The sequence below is a fragment of the Squalius cephalus genome (assembly GCF_949319135.1).
Source record: "Squalius cephalus genome assembly, chromosome: 13".
Taxonomy (NCBI): domain Eukaryota; kingdom Metazoa; phylum Chordata; class Actinopteri; order Cypriniformes; family Leuciscidae; genus Squalius; species Squalius cephalus.
The window spans coordinates 26076502-26095044 of NC_137134.1; the positions used below are offsets into that span (position 1 = coordinate 26076502).

The following is an 18543-nucleotide window of genomic DNA, read 5'->3' on the forward strand; positions in this document are numbered from 1 at the left end:
AGCAAATTGAGATTAGGGTATTTTATCAATTCTGGACAGAATAATGTCCTGAATGTATCCCCAAAATTATGATCACTGATTACGAGCAAGGTAACAAGATCAACAGTTTAAGGCAGTAACTTGTAAGCACAAAGTCCAAGACACTCGTATGTAAAGTCAACCAAGACTTTATTGAACTATAAAACACACAAACTAATCTAAATCTGGCAGGTTGGATACAACTAACAGGGCTTAGGCTCAGACAATTAGCAGACTACGCCACGATGGGACTTACACCCAAATAATTTGTTATCTTGTTCTAGCAAGGCACTCAAGTTCGTTTGATGGATTAGCCAGACACAGTGATCCAGTACAAAAATAGAATTTTATTAAATCAAGGAGCACACACACAGTAATTCGGGGACAGAACCTGAGTCTCATCATAACGCGTTCATGTCTCGAGACTCTGGCACCTTGGTCTGGCACAACCAGGTACGAACATTTTATTAACACACATATAGCCTAATACAAATGGAGAGTAGTAGATTTGTCTCTTATTAGTCTGATTAAGAAAAAATTATCGCAAAACACTGTACAAATTAATAAAACATGACTATACAAAACCATCATATATGCTTCATTCTGAAGGTTGGTATTTGATGGTTTGCAAATTGCATTTAGTAGATGAGACATTCAAATAAACATTTGTAATTGGTTTCTAAAAAGGTGTTTTATGCATGTTTGGACTGAGTTTTCGTTGCATGTAGGCTACACTAGACCTGTAGATCCGTTTTTTATTTCTATCTTCGGTATGAATATAAAGAAATATACCACAATTAATGTAACCCAACACTCTCGGAAAAAAAGTACAAAAGCTGTCACTATGGTGGTACCTTTGTACCTAAAGAGTGCATATTAGTCCCTCAAAGGTAAATATTGGACATATTAGTACCTAAATGGTACATATTAGAACCATTTTGAAGGGTTTTGTCCCAGTGACAGCTTTTGTACCTTTTTTTCTGAGAGTGAATGAAAAAAAAAAATAAGCATAAAAAATAGGAATATACAAATTCAGAAATAAATATACACATTTGTTAACAAGAAATAACACTCCAGTTTAGTTCAGCTTCATTTAGCTTATCATTTACCTGAATATTTGTTCACTGGTTTTTAGTTTTGGGTTGTTTTTACATTGTTTATCAGACTATAACAAAGTGATATTAATCGATTTACGGTGTTGGTGAAGTTTGTCTCAGCTGTTGACACCAATAAAATGAGCTTTAAATGTGATCAAATATGAACATCGGCACAATGAATGAGGTGAAAACCGGAACTACTGAAATGAATCTTGATGCAAACTCATCAGGAGTTAAAAAGGTGACAAAGATGTGGCCCTCAACCCCAATGCATCCAGCCTCGATAAACTCAATATCCAAAACAATAATCGAGTTTCTTGAGGTTTCTCATGATTCATTGTGGCTTATGTTACTGTTTTAAAAAGAAGACATAAAAAGAATAGTTCTTATCAATGTGAGTTTATTAATTGATGTAAGCCAAATATCTGAACACGTCTCTTACATGCATTGTAATAAAATAATCACTTAAAAATAATTTCATTTTGTATTTAACAAAGTAACACGTTATAGAATGAAATGCATCCGCTTCTCTGACACAGAACAATGACGTGCATATTAATAAAATACATTTTAACAGTTAACAGTGTTATAAATTAGCATCCTCATATAACTTTTGACAGGTCTTCAAACAAAAACAGATCTGTACTCAAATCACATCACTCCACCAGTTTCAAATCATTTATTTTAGTTTGGGGTGTAGCCATGTTTTCCTCTCCTCACACAATTGGGAACAACAGAAACTCAGCCACGAAGTGGTAAGCCATGTAAAATCACAGAGCGGTGTCAGGGCATGTTGAGGTGCACAGTCCGCAGAAGTGTTGTGGCAAATTCAAAGTCTTCAGATCAGGTCTCAAAGAAAATCTCTCAAGAGTCGAAGTTCCAGGTCTCAGAAGAAGTAACTTTATTGACAAGCAACAAAGTGAGATGCCAGCTGGCCACCTGACTTGCAATGGTCGAACTTCAGATCTTATACCTTTGCTTATCACTAGGTAGCCAATCAGCTATCTTTTTCTTCTTTGCTCCGCCTCCAGATCTCGCTACTGTTAGAATCATCATTCACGGAGACATCTCTTTAGTGGTGGAAAAATCTTTGGCCACACCCATTTTTAACAAAAATATCTGTCACATGATTCTCTGCACCTGCAGTGTCCTAGTGCCATCCATCATTTAATGAACATGTATTTAGTTCCATCTTATCAACTACCTATACACATCTTCTCTCTGAGCTTGTTAGGTACTTTTCACAGAAACCCTTTGACTTGATTTAACCTGATTTATCCTGATTTAACCCGGTTTCTGACTGAGACACTGCAATACAGACTTTACATGAGGCAAAGGAAAATCTCAAACACTTTCTGCAGAGTCAATAGCTTTGTGGGGCCTTCAGATTAGCTCAAGAACAGTTCATAGAGAGCATCATGGAGTGGGTTTTCATGCCCGAGCAGCTGCGCCCAAGCCTTACATCACCAAGTGCAATGCAATGAGTGCTACATAATGAGGGGGATTATGGTGTTGGGTTGTTTTTCAGGGGTTGGACTTGGTCCCTTAGTTCCAGTGAAAGGAACTCCTAATGTTTCAACATGACGAGACATTTTGGACAATTTCATGCTCCCAACTTTGTGGGAACAGTTTGGGGATGGCCCCTTTTCTTTTCCAACATGACCGCGCACCAGTGCACAAAGCAATGTCCATAAAGACATGGATGAGCAAATTTGGTGTGGAGGAACTTGACTGGCCTGCACAGAGTCTTGACCTCAACCTGATATAACATCTTTGGGATGATTTCGGAGACTGTGAGCCAGGCCTTCTCGTCCAACATCAGTCAATCAATCAATCAATCAATCAATCATCAATCCACAGACAAATGGACACATCCTGCATAAAGTAGCTGTCTTTTCACAAGCTGTTGTGACTTCCGTATAAATGTGATGTCAGAACTACTGCCTTCAGTCACCACCTCCACCAATGGTGGGTAACTCAGAAAACAACAGGCCAATCAGAAGAGAGGCTCGTGTGTCATGAATATTAAGTAGACAGGCCAAAATCGTCCTGTTCTTGGCAGAGCTCCTGAGAAAGGAGCTGTAAAATATATATTGATCTGGTTTTTGGTAGTTATACCAAATATATATTCTTAAGGACATCAAATTCTAAAATAAAACTTCAGAAAGGTGTACAATATGGGACCTTTAATTCAACAATACAAAAATAATAAAGAATAATGATTTAATTAAGCAAAATGATTTACGAATAAAACATATAAAAGCATAATGTGTCACGGTTCATAAATTCATTGTTTCCTTCTTGTCTCCTGTTTCTATTGGTATGCGTGTATTGGTGTGTGTGAGTGGGCATTACCGCTCATCCCGACTGATTAGCGCTCCAGCTAATCTCATTCATCACTCCAGCTGTAGCTCATTCACGCACCCTTAAAACCTCACTGCACTCTCCTCTCATTGTCAGATCGTTGTTTGATGTCTCCCGTGTGTGATCCTGTTCCTGTCTGCGTTCCCCTTGGATTTTGTCTTCACTTGGATTTTGTCTTCACTTGGATTTTGTCTTCACTTGGATTTCGTCTTCACTTGGATTTCGTCTTCACTTGGATTTCGTCTTCACTTGGATTTCGTCTTCACTTGGATTTCGTCTTCACTTGGATTTCGTCTTCCTTGCATATTTGCTTCTGTCTTTTGTAACCATGACATAATGATTTAACTTGTTAAAATGATTTAACTGTTCACTGTGACAACTTTGAATGATATTTATTGCTCAATGCCATATTTTTAAAGTACCCAGGAATGAAAAACTCTTTGGACACAAACACATGTGAGGCTTTTCCTGTGTATAACATTCAGGTGGATCTTCAGCGATTTGTTCATTGATCAGGCTTCTCTTGATGCGGCTTCTCTCCAATGTGGATCCTCTTATGTTTTTTCAGATTTCCTGACTCACTGAATCTCTTGTCACAGTGTGAACACTTGTAAGGTTTTTCTCCAGTGTGAATTCTTTGGTGCATTTTCACTTCACCTTTTGTTATAAAAGTCTTTCCACAATCAAAGCACATGTAATTCTTCACACCACTGTGTCTTTTCTGGTGTAAATTTAAAACACTAAGCTCTGAAAAACTCTTTCCACACAAAGAACACACGTGAGGCTTTTCCTTTGAATGAACCTTTAGGTGCTTCTTTAAGGAAACTGTTGAAAAAAGTTTTTACCGCACTGATCACAGTTAAATGTTTTTTCTCTGGAATGAGAATGCAGATGTAATTTAAGTGAGTTTGCATGTATGAAACTCTTACTGCACTGATCACATGTGTACGGCTTCTCTCCAGTGTGGATTTTCATGTGTATAGTAAGGTTTGCTTTTTGGGTGAAACTGTTCCCACACAGATCACATGTGTGTGGCTTCTCTCCAGTGTGGATTTTTGTGTGATTAATAAGGGTTAGTTTGTGTGTGAAACTCTTCCCACACTGATCACATGTGTGTGGCCTCTCTCCTGAGTGGATTTTCATGTGTCTCTTAAGGTTTACTTTTAGTGTGAAACTCTTCCCACACTGATCACATGTGTGTGGCCTCTCTCCAGGGTGGATTTCCATGTGTCTGTTAAGGTTTACTTTTAGTGTGAAACTCTTCCCACACTGGTCACATGTGTACGGCTTCTCTCCAGTGTGGATTTTCATGTGTCTGTTAAGGAATCCTTTCTGTCTAAAACTCCTACCGCAGTGATCACATGTGTGCGGCTTCTCTCCAGTGTGGATCCTCTCATGTTTTCTCAGAGATCCTGACTCACTGAATTTCTTGTCACATTGTAAACACTTGTAAGGTTTTTCTCCAGTGTGAATTCTTTGGTGCGCTGTCAATTGATTAGCTGTAACAAAGGTCTTCCCACAATCAAAGCACATGTAATTCTTCACACCACTGTGTCTTTTCTGGTGTAAATTGAAAAGACTAAGCTCTGAAAAACTCTTTCCACACAAAGAACACACGTGAAGCTTCTCCTTTGAATGAAAGATCAGGTGCCTCTTTAAGGAATCTGCCCCCAAAAAGTTATCGCACTGATCACAGTTAAATGTTTTTTCTCTGGAATGAGAATGCAGATGTAATTTAAATGTGTTTGCATGTTCGAAACTCTTACTGCACTGATCACATGTGTACGGCTTCTCTCCAGTGTGGATTCTCATGTGTTTAGTAAGGGTTGCTTTTAGTGTGAAACTCTTCCCACACAGATCACATTTGTACGGCTTCTCTCCAGTGTGGATTCTCATGTGTTTAGTAAGGGTTGATTTTCGGGTGAAACTGTTCCCACACAGATCACATGTGTGTGGCTTCTCTCCAGTGTGGATTTTCGTGTGATTAATAAGGGTTAGTTTGTGCGTGAAACTCTTCCCACACTGATCACATGTGTGTGGCCTCTCTCCTGAGTGGATTTTCATGTGTCTCTTAAGGTTTAATTTTAGTGTGAAACTCTTCCCACACTGATCGCATGTGTGCAGCTTCTCTCCAGTATGAGCACTCATGTGATGTTTGAGACTTTTTTTGTCTGGGAAACTCTTTCCACACTGAGGACAGGCTCTTCTTTTCGGTGAGCAACTTAAAGATTTGTCCAGTTTTGACATGATGATGTTTCTTCTCCACTTAATTCAGTTGATTACTCTCCGCTTTCTCTTCCATCAAGTCTAAAATTAAAGATAAATAGATAAATCAAAGACAGAAATGTGAAGGGAAAAGACAAAAATGACTTTGAAGTAATAGCAAAAAGTAGACAATTTCTATACAAAATTATAATAGTTTATAAATTAATTATATGCCCATGGAACTTGAATAGGCTAATTCATTATAATAATACTCTTTCAAATATTGTTTTTAAAGCTAGGAATGCACAAGTTTGAATATGTGAGTGCACAAAAACGGTCCCATGCAGAGTGTTTCCATACAAAGAAATACAGAAAACAGAACAAAGAGATGAATGAAGATATCAGAGATTAAGTATGTCTATGATGTAAAAGTATTGAATTAGAAGATAACTAAACAATTAAAACACTGTGTAAACAAAGATTTTCTTTCTAATTAAACTTACGAGTGATCATTACTTATTCTTTTATGTTTAGTAAAAACCTGCTATCATTACTAAACAACATTAGTTATATGTACTATTTAGCTGAAAGATTCATTGCACTAATCAGGTTTAGCAGAGATAACTTGGTATGTTCAGTGTAACGACGTATGTTGTTACGGGAAGAAGGAGGCGGGAACCGGCGAACATTTAACATTTTAATGATAAAAATGAACCAAATACAAAATAAAAGTAAAAGCCAGCAGTCCCTCACGGACAACTGCTGGCCACACAAAACAGAAACAAAACATCAACTAAAACACAGGCCTGTTCCTCTCTCCCTCTTCACTGTCGACGCTCCTCCTTTATGCTTCCGCTCCTCCGTGAGAGATTCGAGACCGGTGCGTCTCGCAGGTGTCACTCATCAGAGTAATCACACCACCGGCCTTGTGCCGCTCTCTCACGGCCCTCGGCCTCGTCCTGCTCGCCACATTCAGTTTCATAAGGAAGGAGAGGGGGCTAATTCAAAAACCTGCGTGGTCACGTGAAAAGATGCGCGTCTAACGTGTGTCTAAGTGTACTACAGAATATTAGAATTGTTAGAAAATATCCATAAAAAAACAAAACAAAAAAAAACAGTAGAATAGAGCTGAAAGACATCTACGACAGTTGAATTATATGATTAATAATAAGGAAAAAGTAAATTAACCAGATGAACAAGAACAATAAAAATAAAATAAAATGACCATAAAACCAGATGGGGGGGGGGGGGGGGGGGGGGGGGGGGTTAATTCAACTCAGTAAACCCTTGAGTTTTTCCATTGTTTGGGCCCAGAGTCTAATGGTGTCCTCTCTTGCGCCATGAATGCGTGCAGTGGACAATTCGAGATACACCACATCTATAAATGTGAGAACCCAGTACTGCTTATTAAGATAATGTGGAGGTTTCATCTCGTTGCTACTATTTTCTTAGCGGCTGTCAAACCAGCTAAAAACACTCGTTTCTGAGTTTTGTTAAGTTGGATATCAGAAAGATCATCTAAAATAAAAACAAATGGTCACAAAGGGGCCGAAACATTCAATAAAGTGGACAAACTTTCTTTAACCATATTCCAAAAGTAAGCAACCCCAGGGCATTCCCAAATCATGCGGGAAAAAAAGTACCAATTTCCCCTGTATGGCACAGCGTGCAATTAGGATCAGGTTTAAGCTTCATACTATAGAGTTTTCGTGGAGTCATATAAGTCCTATGAATAAAATTAAAATGGATTTGTTGATGATCCGGATTCCTTGAGGCATGCATTACCATCACCCAAACACTGTCCCAATTAAAACTGGGGGAAAGGTCAGGAATATCTGTCCGCCATGAAGAGTCTATTGTCAGAGGAGGCTGCATTTTTTCCAGAAAATAATTATATAATTTAGAAAACAACCCTCTTGTTCCCGGAGTCTCACGTAACACTTTAAGTAAAGGGTGATCTTTAAGAGGAGCCAGCCAAGGAACCCCATAAGTCTTCATGGCTGCCCTCAACTGTAAGTAAAAAAAAAGGTAGAGCTCTGAAGGTTAAATTGAATGGAAAGTTCTTCAAAGGAGTGAAGGCCTTTATCACCTATTAAGTCACCCAAGGAGTGAATTCCTTTGTCGAACCACTGTTGACACTGGCCAATCTTTATTGGGCGCTTACCAATTAACAAACCATCATTATTAAAGATAGGAGAGTAGGGATTCCAGTTAGAACGGATATTACAAGCTTTTTCTGCTGATCTCCAGACCGACAGAGCGTGTGACACTAAAGGACCGAAACGGAGCATACACTTTTTTTTAGAGGAATATTGGCAAATAAAACTTCATCTAACTTCAGAGGAAGAACTAGATTTCCCTCCAAGGAACGCCACGAAACATCCATTTTGTCATTATACCAGCTAAGCAGGGGATGTAGTGTAAAAGCCCAGTGATATACAGTGAGGAAAATAAGTATTTGAACACCCTGCTATTTTGCAAGTTCTCCCACTTGGAAATCATGGAGGGGTCTGAAATTGTCATCGTAGGTGCATGTCCACTGTGAGAGACATAATCTAAAAAAAAAAATCCAGAAATCACAATATATGATTTTTGATTTTTTTTTTAAAATCTATGATTTTTTTAACTATTTATTTGTATGATACAGCTGCAAATAAGTATTTGAACACCTGTCTATCAGCTAGAATTCTGACCCTCAAAGACCTGTTAGTCTGCCTTTAAAATGTCCATCTCCACTCCATTTATTATCCTAAATTAGATGCACCTGTTTGAGGTCGTTAGCTGCATAAAGACACCTGTCCACCCCATACAATCAGTAAGAATCCAACTACTAACATGGCCAAGACCAAAGAGCTGTCCAAAGACACTAGAGACAAAATTGTACACCTCCACAAGGCTGGAAAGGGCTACGGGGAAATTGCCAAGCAGCTTGGTGAAAAAAGGTCCACTGTTGGAGCAATCATTAGAAAATGGAAGAAGCTAAACATGACTGTCAATCTCCCTCAGACTGGGGCTCCATGCAAGATCTCACCTCGTGGGGTCTCAATGATCCTAAGAAAGGTGAGAAATCAGCCCATAACTACACGGGAGGAGCTGGTCAATGACCTGAAAAGAGCTGGGACCACCGTTTCCAAGGTTACTGTTGGTAATACACTAAGACGTCATGGTTTGAAATCATGCATGGCACGGAAGGTTCCCCTGCTTAAATCCGTCTTAAGTTTGCCAATGACCATTTGGATGATCCAGAGGAGTCATGGGAGAAAGTCATGTGGTCAGATGAGACCAAAATAGAACTTTTTGGTCATAATTCCACTAAACGTGTTTGGAGGAAGAAGAATGATGAGTACCATCCCAAGAAAACCATCCCTACTGTGAAGCATGGGGGTGGTAGCATCATGCTTTGGGGGTGTTTTTCTGCACATGGGACAGGGCGACTGCACTGTATTAAGGAGAGGATGACCGGGGCCATGTATTGCGAGATTTTGGGGAACAACCTCCTTCCCTCAGTTAGAGCATTGAAGATGGGTCGAGGCTGGGTCTTCCAACATGACAATGACCTGAAGCACACAGCCAGGATAAACAAGGAGTGGCTCTGTAAGAAGCATATCAAGGTTCTGGCGTGGCCTAGCCAGTCTCCAGACCTAAACCCAATAGAGAATCTTTGGAGGGAGTTCAAACTCCGTGTTTCTCAGCGACAGCCCAGAAACCTGACTGATCTAGAGAAGATCTGTGTGGAGGAGTGGGCCAAAATCCCTCCTGCAGTGTGTGCAAACCTGGTGAAAAACAACAGGAAACATTTGACCTCTGTAATTGCAAACAAAGGCTACTGTACCAAATATTAACATTGATTTTCTCAGGTGTTCAAATACTTATTTGCAGCTGTATCATACAAATAAATAGTTAAAAAATCATACATTGTGATTTCTGGATTTTTTTTTTAGATTATGTCTCTCACAGTGGACATGCACCTACGATGACAATTTCAGACCCCTCCATGATTTCTAAGTGGGAGAACTTACAAAATAGCAGGGTGTTCAAATACTTATTTTCCTCACTGTAGCTTAAAATTCGGAAGTGTAAGGCTACGTTCACACTGCAGGGCTTAATGCTCAATTCCGATTTTTTTTAAAAAAAATAGATTTTTTTGCAAGGCCGTTCACATTTCCAATTAAATGCGACCTTTTGTGATCTCCTGTGTGAACGTGAAATGACCCAGAAGTGACCCGCATGCGCAGAAGAGTACTCAACGGTCAACGACGTCACTTTTGTTTGCGGAAGTAGCTAAACTTTAACCAGAGCGCGTCTCTGCTTTAACTACCGTAACTGTGATTCTCTCACTCTCACTCTCACACACACACACACACACACACACACACACACACACACACACACGAGCGCACGCAGCGACCGTTACACAAGAGCCAGACAGCAGCCGCTGACCTATCTAATATCAGATTCAGCACAAATAAGTTAACATAACGTATATATAATGGCCGTGGGCTTTTTATTATTTTTTTTTATTAACTGGCTCGGCAGATTTACCTCAGCTCGACAAATATGCAGTCCGTTTTCAAACCGACGACTACTTCAATGCAGAATTATGATGTTTTTCGCGTATCAATGACGTGTGGGTCGGATACATGCGACCTGGCCATTCAGACTGAAGTCGCATTTCAAAAGATCGGATATGTATCGGATTTGGGACCACATACCCAAGTGGCCTGGGTCGCATTTGAAAAGATCGGATCTATGTCGTTCAGACTGTCATGAAAAGATCAGATACAGGTCGCATAGGGGCAAAAAAATCGGAATTGGGTCGTTTCAGCCTGCAGTGTGAACGTAGCCCAAGTCCACCCGCAAATCTATCTCGTTGCATCGTGGAAAGTTTCAGACGTGGACGTTTGCCATTCCATACAAATTTGGTAATTATGCTCTGTAGCCTATCCCAAAAACGAGAAGGAGGAGGCAAGGGCAGCATAGAACTCACAAAGTTAATTGGAGGGAGTACATTCATTTTGATAATCGAGATGCGCGATCTAAGGGAATTTGGAAGTGATGACCAATTATCCAAGTTACAAGAAATTTTAGACAGGATGCCCTCATAGTTGGTCTTAAAGGAGCTGTATGTAAGAAATGTATTTTAATTAATCATAAAATGGCCCTGATATGTCACTAGACATTAAGAAATCATGTTAATTTCAAATACTTATATCACTGACAACAGTAGTCCGGACAGGATATTGCCATTTAAAAGTGATTGTTGCAGCCCTCAACTGATGTTGATGTTGTCATGATGTGTTTTGGCCTGATGCCCCACCCTCCACCTATCTACCAATCACAAAGTCAGTTGTGTTTCAGCATTTGGGTTGCCAGCACTGCTCTAGTTACCACAGCTGCAGCTACAAACATGTCAGCCTACATTCCTGCTGAATCCTGGAACCTATCTGGCAACCTCGAGTCAGGGGGGAGGGGGAAGGGATACACTGCTCTAAAGTAATTTAAAAGTGATTGCAGTACCAGGTTTGGCCACAATCTTACATACAGTTCATTTAATTATATATGGCAAAGAAGTACCAATCATAATGCCCAAATTCTTCTAAAAAAGAAGAATGTCATCTGCATACAAAGAAATATAATGGTTGGTCCCACACATTGTGATTGGGGTGATACCTTTATCTATGCGTATTGTCTGGGCCAGTGGCTCTAGCGAAAGTGCAAAAAGCGGGCTTAGAGGGCATCCCTGTCGAGAACCTCTGGCTATGTTGAACAGTGAAGAACAAGTCTTACCTGTCAAAACCATGGTTGTGGGGTTTGCATACAGCACCTTGATCATATTAATGTAGGAGGACCCCAGAGCCATGAGCTTCAACACAGACCACAAATATGGCCATTCCAAGCGATCAAAGGCTTTCATAGCATCTAAGGAAAGGACCGCGGTAGGAGGAGTCAGCAAAGATGACCCATATATTATATGGAGTAACCTCCTAACACTATAAGATGCTAATCTAGTCCTAACAAAGCCTGTCATGTCACAGTTAACAAGCTTAGTCATGACCGGCTGGAGCCTCCGCGCGAGCAATTTAGCATAAATTTTAAAGTCAGCATTTAGAAGTGACAGAGGCCTATAATTTGAACAATCATTGGGGTCCTTGTCTTTTTTGAGCAAAAGCGTAATAACTGCAATACCGGTATTCACATCTCTGGAAAAGGACCCTCTCTCAATAGCGGCTTGAATCATATGAAAGAGTAGAGGGCCCAGACTGTCCCAGAACGTGGTATAAAATTCTGGTGGAATTCCATCCAACCCAGGGGATTTACTAGCCTGGTTCTACCAGACTCTCGTACACATTTCATTTGTACACAGAGTCTGGCCTCTCTCCATTGACAAGCGTTAACTTCCTTGTAGGCGGGTACTCTGTTGAAGTTTAAAACTATTGGATCTGCCCAGAGTCACTCTGGATCTGCCATAACCAATCGCTAACCTTTGGTAGTGACGTAACCCTACGCCCATCAACTCAAACTAACGCACGACATCAACGTCATCGTTCTCAGCCACTCCCTCTGTTCGCTGATTGGGCCGCCAAAATTTTGGCCGGAGAAAACCAAAGAATACACCACAATCCCAGACGTAGTACTGAAGGGAAATTAAATTGAGCGGAAGTACGCAGGAGGGCGGAGCCAGGCTAGGGATTTACCGCTACACATATCAAAAGCAGCCTCCTTAAGCTCAACTAAAGTAATGGGGGTATTTAATTATAGAGAATCTTCCTCAGACAGCTTAGGAAGCAGTGTTTTGTTTAGAAAATTGTCACAAGTATCCTGATTATGTGATATCTCAGAGCTATATAAATCTGCGTAAAAGCTATGGAAAGTAGCATTAACTTGTGAGGGTTCACTAAGAATATCACCATTTTTGGTCTTAATTGTGCCGATATTTGCAAAATGCTCATTGGACCGCAATCTAAGAGCTAATAAACGGCTGGGTCTAGCCCCATTTAAATAGTACAACTGTCGCGTCCTATGAATTAAAAATTCGGCCCGTTGTTTCATAACAGCATTTATCGCTTTCTTCACAAGGTTAAATTGAAGCCTAACCTCCTCATCATAACTTTGTTGTAATAGGCCATCTAATGCTGATAATTTAGACTCAAAATTTTGGAAAATGGGGATGAACGAGCTTTCCTTATGTTGGAGGCATAGGCCTAACATACAGTAAAATTTCTAATAAATCCTTTAACAGCATCCCAGACTGTCCTTGGGTCAGCCACAGAGCCTTTATTTATATTTACAAAATCTGATAGTTGGCTTGAAAACTTGGTTTTAAATGCTTCATCTCGGGGTAGCGAGGTGTTAAATGCCATCTAGGGGCCCGAGCTGGATTTGAATTTACCAACACAGAAGCAATCACTGCATTATGGTCAGAAAAAGACACTGGTAATAAGTTAACAGAAACAATATTATAAAACAAATCTCTAGAAGAGAAAATAAAGTCAATTCAAGAGGAAGATTATGTCTTGATGAAAAATGGGTGAAGCCTTTAACACCAGGATTTAATACACACCAGAGATCCATCACCCCAGTATCATTAATCCAGGAACATAAAGCCTCAGAAGCATATTTTTGATCTAAGGTTTCAGAGTCTCCCGATCTATCAAATGAATAGTCAACAACAGCATTAAAATCAGCACCTATTACGAGTTTGAAGTCAGAGAGCTCCAGCAGTACCTTAGTGAGCTGTTCATAAAATTATTTTTCAAAAGTATTAGGGGCATAAATTGAGATGAAGGCAACATTTCTATTTTCTATATGAGCTTTCGCAACTGTTATTCTGCCTTTGCGATCTGCCGAAGTATCCAACAACTTAAAGCGCAAATTACGCTGACATATGATTGCCACACCTTTCGATTTGTTTAAAGCTGACGAGCAAGCAACTACCCGGAAAATTACAGCGATTAGACATGCGATTTGTATCCCTTTTTAACAGATGAGTCTCTTATAGGAAGGCTATATTAATTTTTTGTTTCCGCAAAAAGTCCAAAACAGCAACTCGTTTCACTGGGTTATTCAGGCCCCTTACATTGAGGCTGAGAATATTCAACTTGGCACCATCAACCATTTAAAAAGTAATAGCAAGGTAAACTATGCAGTAAACAAGAAAAAAAAACTTTCCATAGGGGAAAAAGATGGGGAGGAAAAAGGAACTTCTCTGGTTCAGGCTTTGAAAACCTAACATTAGAACATAACAAAAACAGAACAAGGAGAAGATTGGCCACAACCATGTCTATAACTCCTGTGAAACAAATGGAAAACTAGGATATATTGATCATTGAAAGTACAGAAAAAAATATGCACCTGTTCAATATCCCAGCTTAAATCAAAAACTTCACGATAATAACGGTTTACACATGTGAAAACTCTCCCATTCCTTTTGGCATACACCCGTCATTGAATAAACATAATCGTTGCATGGATTATGTTACCGGTAAAACGAAAAGCCAAAATAGTTCACAAATTACCGTCCATAAAGGCTTTGGCGTCTTACGGGTCTCTGAAAGTTTTCTGCGTGCCGTTTGCTTTGAAGACCAACACGGCTGGGAAGTTCATTTGGAAGCGGATGCCTTTCTTAATAAGCTCAGTGCAGATCGGATTGAAGGCTCTCCTCGCGGCACGAACTGTTGGCGAAATGTCAGGAGCGATGCGGAGAGGTTGATCCTCGTATTGAAGCTGGCCCTTGCGTCTAGCAGCGGTCAGAATTGTAGCGACGTCTCTAGCTTTCCCATGCTTTTATGCTTAAAGCTAGACGGAGAATGGCATCCGGGTTCTGGTCGCTGTGTGTGCGGTATAGCATACGGTGTTTGCTAGCTAGTGGGCGCACGCTTTCTACACAGAACACATTTTGTCTATTGATGGGCTCTCTGCACACAGAAAGCATTTCGCAATTGTTGATGGGGGCTCTGAGTGAGTGTGTGTAACAGAGTGACCCGTGTTTGTGAGTAGGGATGAGCACTGTACAGTGGGCACATTTCCTAAATTTAAAACACACGCGCCGTGAGCCGGTTTTATTAATGTGGGCTGTGAAAGAGTGTGTAACACTGAACGGGCCGTGCTTATGTGTAGGGGTGAGCACTGGGAAGTGGGCACATTTCATACATTTATAACACCTTCGGCATGCGCCGGACAGACAGATATAATGCTCTTTTTGAGATTTATCTAGCTGGCCGTGAAAACGGCCTTTGGGTACAGGCGAGCGGGTTGTGTAATGGGCTTGTTGGCTGTGAAATACACTTCTCCAGTCGTCTCTGTTGAGGGAACTGAGAGAGTAAGACGTGCTTATCAACGTCTTTGATGGTGGTCCGGCCGCGGCGAGACTCGACCATGAATACTAATGTTTCAGACATGATACTCCTTTCTGTTTTCTCCTACTATATAGTAGATAAGTAGGCATATTTAAAGGGATAGTTCACCCAAAAATGAAAACGCTGTCATCATTTACTCTTCCTCAAGTTGTTCCAAACCTGTATGACTTTCTTTCTTCTGCTGAACACAAAAGAAGATATTTTAAAGAAGGTTGGTAATTCAACAGTTGCTGGTCCCCATTGACTTCCATAGTATTTTTTTTTTCCTGCTATGAAAGTCAATGGGGTCCATCAGTCGTTTGGTTACCGACTTTCTTCAAAATATCTTCTTTTGTGTTCAGCAGAAGAAAGAAAGTCATACAGGTTTGGAACAACTCGAGGAAGAGTAAATGATGACAGCATTTTCATTTTTGGGTGAACTATCCCTTTAAACACTATTAGTCTGAATATCGCAAGAATTAGTATGTCACCCAGGTAATTCTCACCTAGTCTTTTGAATACTAAGAATTTGTACATACTTATTTGCTCGCCTATTGCTTTTTCCCCTACTACTGTATATAAGAAAGTATGTGGTTTCAAACGCAGCTGGAGTAAAGTGTAAATATGGAAATAAAACCGCCAGTAGGTAGCAGTAAGTCTTAATGTGTGGATCATTTAATTCAATCATTCAAAACACAGATTCCTTCAAGAGTCACCGTTGCTTGGAGATGCGCAACAGTTCTGATGTGGCTTTGTTTAAAACGATGTTCACGAAACACATCCAACTTCGCCATTGGATCCAACTGCAGCACAGCCAATGAGTGAGCCAGTCACTCTCTGTGCTCGCTGTGCAGCTGCAATGCGTTTTACATAAAAGCTTCAATAATCTGAGGAAAGGAGTTTCCCCACTGCGTATAGGTATGCAATACGAAGTGACCGTTCTCGAAAGGGAGCCGAGGTTACGTTAGTAACCGAGTACATTATCTTGCCAAAAAAATAAAAATATATATTCATATGCATCAGCCATAGGAGAGAAACAAGAAATGTATGTCCATGCCAACTGTGTGTGTTTCTCTGAAGCTGTACTACTTCAATTCCTTATCAGGTAGAAGAAGAAAAAAAACATGTTAGTTTATGTTAAAAATAGACGTATGCCTCATGCTTATACATGGCACAATCCACTATCCATATAAAGAATACAATCACAATCCACTTTCCATATAAAGCATGCTGTCCTTTAGTGTATACATTCTTAGTCCATATATGCATCAGTGGAAAACATATGCTACATTACACACCCAAAATAATCTCTGCTCCCTGTGCCTGACATATGATACTAATGTCCATGTAGTTTTTAGAATGTGCAGCTCATAAACTGTCTCATGCACTTAAACTTCAAATAAACATCTGATTATGAATATTAATAAAGAATAATAATAATACTGAAATAATATTAAATAATGCAATCATTATAATTGGTTAAAAATAATCTTCATTATAATTGGTTAGTGAGTGTTTCGCTCATAATCACTGGTTTTTAGATTTTGCTGTTTAAACATATTAAGTGGTTAATCTCAGACTATAATAAAATTAAGAGATTTAGCCTATATCTTGTATATCAAAAGTGGTGATGGGTCAGTATGCTGACACCAGATCACTTGCAAACTGACACTTAAGCCTGGTTCACACGGCAGGATAATTAGGCCGATTTTAGCCCCGATTCACCCCTTCCGACAATCTTAAAGGGATACTCCACTTTTTTTGGCAATAGGCTCATTTTACAACTCCCCCAGAGTTAAACAGTTGAGTTTTATCATTTTGGAATCCATTCAGCCGATCTCCGTGTCTGGGGGTCCCACTTTTAGCATAGCTTAGCATAATGAATTGAACCGGACAAGATCGCATCTCTCTCAAAAAAATTAACAAAGAGTTTCGATATTTTTCCTATTTAAAACTTGACTTTTCTGTAGTTACATCGTGTACTAAAACCGACGAAAATGAAAACTAGTGAAAGAAATCGTACAGCAACATCAGCAGAGATCTGAATTTAGGCTATTCTAAGTGTTTGGTAGAAACAGATAATGAGTCAGGATAGTAAACAAGTATAAAACTGCCAACTTATTAGTATTACTCAATAACAGAGATGACTAAAACATCAATTATGCATCAAAAAAATACAAATGGCACCAATCTTTACAGTACAATAGCCCTGCTGTAAGAAAACACACAGCTAAAACCATCCTAAATTGGTTGGACTTCTGGCTGGTTAGGGGGTTTGAACACTTTTTTTTATGTCAGGCTGGCTTAGCTGGTCAAGCAATGATCATAAAACCCTTTTGCTTAAAAAAAAAAAAAAAGTCAGGGCGCAGTTTTAAGTTTCCAGTGTCAACCCGTGGTGAATTTAAAAGTCCTCTTTACGGGCTCAATAAAGTATTCAAAATACAAATTTTTAACGACGTAAATTAAACGTCAAAAGAGAAATAATGAAATAAAACCACTGCAGCAGTGCTTGAGATCGATTCCCAATTCCTGTTTGGACTAATATTATCAATCCAAATATCGAAATAATAAAATCACAAAAATAACTCAGTTCTTCTTGCAGAGTAGTTTCTCACAATGCTGCTCATGCCTGCTGCGCTAACTGTTTAGTCAGCAGACGCCAGAAAAGACACATGGCACAATGTTAAAAGAAAACTACAAAAATTACCTCGATGTAAAGGCTAAATAGGCTACGAGGTACAGTGAGTGAACAGCTCAACTTACCTCAGTCTGAACGCTGAGTGAGTGACCATGCGTCTAAACCAATGTCCATATCCATCTTAAACTGTATGCAAAATTAAATAATAAGTGTGTCCCAAAGCATAGGACCTATAGGCGTAGAGTGTGCCAGAAGTCCCCGTCTACTGGTCTACTATTTCCGAAGTGTGGATCCGTGCACATACCATTCTATAAAGGCTGCAGTGCTTTGGAGGAGGGACTACAAACACGAGTAAAAAGTGTTTAGATAAACTACAAAACAAGGCGAATATGCTCGCGACGCGGTGCGCGTGACAATACTTTATGACAACGTTGTGAGGACGTCGTGGTAAAGTTCCATTTTTTAGAATCTTGGCTAACGTTCCAGAGACGTTGTGGTTGTGGGCGCGTCCTCAAAACGTCACTTTATCCATGGAGAACGTTGTAGAGACGTGGTCCACTGGTCACCACCGGATAACTTAATAAAATCTTTGATGAATTAACCCTTTCATGCATGAATTGTGATAACCTCAGTCAGGATTTTTTTTCATATGTGTTTTTATTGCTCTTAGGGCATGAAAAACAAGAATTGATATTTATTTTATTTTTATTTTTTTACAAATTTTTCAAAGAGATCTTCAGATGTCCACTTGAGTGGACAACATGTGGTTATGGTTTAAACTTAAGATATTAAATATAAGACAATAATCAAACAGATAAAGTAAGTGAATTTAACAAACTAATCAATACAATTATATCAAATCATGATAAAACAATACAAAAAAGCA

General features: G+C 39.6%; 1 protein-coding gene across 1 annotated transcript; it reads right to left on the reverse strand.

Annotated features, from left to right (window-relative positions):
* Positions 1-1509: 1509 nt before the first annotated feature.
* On the reverse strand, positions 1510-18148 carry LOC307169767 (uncharacterized protein). The gene is made up of 2 exons (XM_079890575.1): positions 17783-18148; positions 1510-5786 (listed from the first exon to the last, which is right to left on the reverse strand). Exon 2 carries the CDS (start codon positions 5724-5726, stop codon positions 4296-4298), a length of 1431 nt encoding a protein of 476 aa, XP_079746701.1. The 5' UTR covers positions 5727-5786; positions 17783-18148; the 3' UTR covers positions 1510-4295.
* Between the last annotated feature and the right edge of the window lie 395 nt (positions 18149-18543).

What these genes read in the sequence shown, in the direction of transcription:
- LOC307169767 (XM_079890575.1), bottom strand. Translation starts at nt 5,726, where the DNA reads ATGTCAAAACTGGACAAATCTTTAAGTTGCTCACCGAAAAGAAGAGCC.